Raw genomic sequence first — 4844 nt, 5'->3', positions numbered from 1 at the left:
CGAGGTTCAATTATGAACCTGATTGAGTTCACTCGCGTTGGGGTAGTCCGGATCAACGGGGTTTTACTATAAACCTGGTTGAGTTCACTGTGGACGGGGTATTCCCTGTTAACGATGTTGCAATGTACGTCCGGGTGATCAAAATCATGAGCATTGATCTACACAACTGGGGTACGATGACATCACATTGTGTCCACCAAGTCAGCGAGTCTGACCATCCAATGAGATGACGTAATCATAAGGACATTACTTATTCTAATATTTTCACTTATTCATACATGAGCGGCGTAAAACTAAAGTCACTCACTCACTATTCATGCATGATGCAAGGGTTCAAACTAAATACTGAATGGTCACACAAGTGTCAGCTCTCAATATATTGTAAAAAGGGGCAGCTTGAATATCTGGACACCATGTTTTTGAAAGACTAAAATGGGGTTGTCCTTAAAAAACTGTCCCTGTCTATATATAAATCAAGCAGTCCAAATCTTTGAACGTTGATTATGACGAGAAGTCATCCAATACTATACTGAACATATTATATATGATACTGTCTGAGGGTATACCATGCTAAGTGACAGATCGTTTTTCATTTTCTGCAATTTTTAAAGAAATAGTATACCCCAATGTGTTGTGGTGACTAATATCTCGTAACCACATTACCCACATAGGTGAAATTTGGAATGTGGCTTTGCTAATGATTCCTTCAAAATCAAATGGAAGCTTTTCAAACATTGGACATCGAGAATATAGTTAGGCCGACTACTTTTTGACCGACCCTCGAACACAACGTTTGGGAGTACATTTTTGTACATCCTTACTTCTTGGTCAGTTGACATCCATAAAGTGTATCACTTCTAAATGCCTGATACCTAATTGTGGACAATCGCTTCACCACTGACATCGACGTATTTGATTCAGGCAATCAACAGAGCAGCCGCTGTTGTTCTTTTTATTCTTGTGTCTCGAGTTTTGACTGTTTTGGTAGTCTTAAAGTTCCATGCCTCTGTCACATTTGTTTTGAAAACGTTTTATGCCAGGAGAACAGGGACAAACTAATCCCATCGACTCACCCATCCGTGTATTCGTTTGCCAGCTGCGGTTCATATACTCCTGTGAAACCTGCACCACACCTTTAAAACCACAACAACTCAGTACGACTACCTTCCACCGTATGAACGTAGTACGTGACTTACACAAGCAGGAAAATGTTTGCTTACTGGAAATTGATATGTGACCACGACCTGAGTCACATCTGCCTTTGGGTAAACGATGGCTTGGTTACTGCAAATACAACACGGCTGTGTTGTGAAATATTCCCTAGCGTCATATACTGGTTTTGATTTCGAAAGATAGAGCGAATTGCGTAACTCGGCCGATTATGTTAACAGCTGAGGCTGACGAGTCGGGGTTTGCAGTAAACAGACGCCCTTGTCTTAAATGGGTCGGTTTAGCGTCGGGAACCGTGAAGATGTGATTGTTTCACCTGGAAAACGAGATGACGCTGTCCTTTGTTGATGACTTGGGCTACTCAGTGAATACACGAGGTTATTACAGTGTTCAACAGAAACTGCCTGGTATTGTGTATGATTTACAGAAACTTCCCAATCATAGTGGACCTTTCATCAATATTTACTCGTTTTACGAACTGACATTAACAATCAGTCACAGAGGAGGACCTAGTGAACAATGCCGAGACACGGACGAAGACATGGACTTGGTCACAGAAGCCATTTTGGCCATGGCGGCCATTTTGGTCATCGCAGTAATTTTGGTCATGGCGGTCTTTTTGGTCATAGGAGCCATATTGGCCATGGCAACCATTTTGGCCACACCAGCCTCTTTAGCCATGGCAATCGTACTGGTCATGGCCGATCTAACCTTTCACCGGCAGAGCTATTGCTTCTAAATCAACTGAACGCCCCAATGAATTCAACAAACATGATGATGAATACGCCATCGGCATTTCCGGTAGGGAACTACTATGGAATTCTAGGAACTCCCGGTGGTGCCCGAGTAATGGTGTCGTCTGCTCCCGGGTCCGACAACTCTACCCCTCAGTCTGTCGGATCTTCCGTGGGTGTGTGGCCACAGACGCCACAAGGAGGACATGGCGTGTCACAAGTCGGATTTGAGGGGATGCTGAACGAACCAAGCGCTCCCTATATCAATGCCCCTCCGTCTTATTCGGACGCCACTGTGGATTACCAGGTAGTATCAACGGCAGGCACGTCTGGCGGAGTCCTGAAGCCATTAGGGATGGAAGGCCAGGAGCAGAGTTACAGGTAGGGACACGGTGCTCGTGAATCTCTTTGTCTGCATATTAATTTTCAGTACAGAGTGAACGAACTTTCCTCTACATAACATGCAGTCTTTAGTAACATATATTAGTGTATATCGTGGCGTTTTTCAATCAGTCCAATCTGGTCTAGCCCCCGATGGTTACTGCAAGATCCCAGACCAGACCATGGGTGTACCGACTGGATTATCAATGTACATGTATATCTCCTTTCTATTATGACCAGAGGAGTGAAAAAAAGTATGCAGAGTTTGTTTTGTGTGTAACTGAAAATTGAAAAACGTTCTGTTAAATTATTTCATTTAATAATCACTCATTGCTGCAACAGTCTGTAAAGATTGGTCTGTGGTTATGTAACTTTGTGTATAATAAATAAGTTCCATGCAGATCTGACTGGTGGAAGAAATGAATCTGCAGCCTCATGACACTCAACTGTTTGGAATGTTTGAAATTTTTCCGCAATCATTTTAGTTATGGATTGACAAATACCCATCAAGAACAATGTATTATGCGATATGTTATTTTTCTATTTAAAAATAGGTTTTTATATAGTTTAAATATACTTGTATTACATAAAGTAAATCCGTGAAGAAGGTTGTGTTTGAGTGCTAGCTACGGTAAGCATCAGCACAGTCGTCTTTTTTATATATTATAGCTAATATAAGACATTTTGAAAATAGATAATTGGGAATAGAACAGTTATTTGAGTTGAGATCAACTAAAACGGAAGATTTTCTTTTTCCAGTGAGTAATGAGTAGCTGGAACAATTCACCATTCACCATGACGTGCTTTCCTATTCTAACTTAGCATTGGATTTATCTAGCTCTCTAGTGCAATCTGATTACATGCACTTGCTGCGGATATTTCAATATGGTGGTAGCGAACGGTTCTAAGGGCCTCGCGAAGAACGTCTTAATACAACTGGCCTTTATCAGCCCAGTCGTAAGAGCCCACTGGCGGAATCGGGTATTCAGGCTTGCGGATTTGATTTGTGCATGTAAAAATACCCGATCACTGGATGGTGTGGTCCAGACTTGTATATTTACAGACCTCCGTCGTGTAGGTGGAATATTGCTGAGTTCGGCGTTAAACAACAACCATTATTTTCTTTGTTCCAGTTTTATCACCAAAGGTCAAGCCGATACTGACCTCTTCCCCAAACCCCAGGTCAACAGGCCGGACCCCTTGGAATACATTCATGCCGCGCCCCACAATAGATACCGGTCCACATTACCACGTGATGAGGACTCGCACAGCAGAGGTTGTTGCGTCATATCCTGAGTCCATCTCATCCCTGTGTTTATCAAGACACGGCTGCCCTAGAGCGTGGATACCGAAGGGTTCATCACCTCATGAATGCTGCTCTCAATATATTTTCAAGACCTCAGTGTATGAATCGTAACAGTAACGTTGCCCGATTGAAGGCATTGAATTTATGTTTGGTCGGGCTTGTGTGCTGCTCTCTCAATATATTTCCCTGACCTCAGAGAATGAATTGTAGCGGGTTACTTGGCCCGACTGAAGATGCTGGAGGTATGTGTGCTGCCAATATACTTCACTATTATCAGGGAGAATAGAAGACGCTGTAGATTATCCCTGCTATGAAATTGGATGGCAGGTGTCCTGAAATGTGTTCAACGTCGCAGGACGAAAGGGGGCAGCAGGAGGGAGATGTGGAGGGAAGCGGGCAACGCTGTGCCAGATATCGAGATTAATTATTAACTCCTCTGAAGAGGAAACAAACATTTTATGTAGTACGTGCAGACATATCATTGAGAAAATTCAGTACTGAATACATAAGTATTGTTGAGCAATATAAAACACTACGCACATGCACCAACGAACGCACGCTCACGCACAGACAGGAATGCCAATTCATGCTTTCCTTCCTTTTGTCATCATACCCTGTAACCTTACTGCTTATAATGAATGAACTTGGCTAGATAACTAATATTACTGAATTAACTAACAGTGACGATTCCACAGTTTTGTGTTTTCGTGTCAAAACAGAAACAAACACAGGCGACTGTATTGCTACAATACTGGGTGCCACAGCTAACGGTCTCCTCAAGATTCACGAGTGTGATCATAATATAGGAGTAAGTGCATCGTTTCAAAGGATATGTGTCAAGTAACCATAGACCATCTGAGGTATCACCTTAAATGAATAAGCATGTTCGATAGAAAAACAGAAGAATCGAAAGCAGAAGTGCGTTATATAAATAACCATGAAGCAAAAAATGATTAAATGGTATTGTAGATGGGGGTTAAAGATATATATGCTCAGCAGAAGAAAAAAAACGTCAGTACGAATTCAAAATTAGATAGGCACTGTAATCAAATCATTACAGAAATTTATTTTTTTGTGTACAATATCTTGACACATCAATGAATAACTCAAGACAGTACGTGAATGTTTGCAGTCCATTCAGACTCTTGACTTCAGTATCTAGTGTGACCACCACGAGCGGCAATAACTGCAGCACGGCGTCTATGCGTGGAGTTGACCAATCGATTGATGAAGGCCATTGGCATCTTGAACCA

At 42.0% G+C, this 4844-nt stretch overlaps 1 protein-coding gene across 1 annotated transcript; it reads left to right on the top strand.

Annotated features, from left to right (window-relative positions):
* The first annotated feature begins 1426 nt into the window (after positions 1-1426).
* On the top strand, positions 1427-4844 carry LOC124252964. Its single transcript, XM_046686666.1, has 2 exons — positions 1427-2285; positions 3419-4844. The coding sequence occupies exons 1-2, from the start codon at positions 1690-1692 to the stop codon at positions 3579-3581; spliced, it is 759 nt and encodes a 252-aa protein (XP_046542622.1). The 5' UTR covers positions 1427-1689; the 3' UTR covers positions 3582-4844.

Source organism: Haliotis rubra, unplaced genomic scaffold (genome assembly GCF_003918875.1).
Source record: "Haliotis rubra isolate DU_JTF1 unplaced genomic scaffold, ASM391887v1 Scf53, whole genome shotgun sequence".
Lineage (NCBI taxonomy): Eukaryota > Metazoa > Mollusca > Gastropoda > Lepetellida > Haliotidae > Haliotis > Haliotis rubra.
The sequence above is the reverse complement of the archived record's forward strand: the minus strand, read 5'-3'. Positions and strand labels throughout refer to the sequence as shown.

Excerpts from the sequence above, each read along its gene's own strand:
- LOC124252964 (XM_046686666.1), top strand. The coding sequence starts at position 1,690 with ATGCCGAGACACGGACGAAGACATGGACTTGGTCACAGAAGCCATTTT. Across the intron at positions 2,286-3,418 it reads GGCCAGGAGCAGAGTTACAG|TTTTATCACCAAAGGTCAAG; the intron begins GTAGGGACACGG and ends TCTTTGTTCCAG.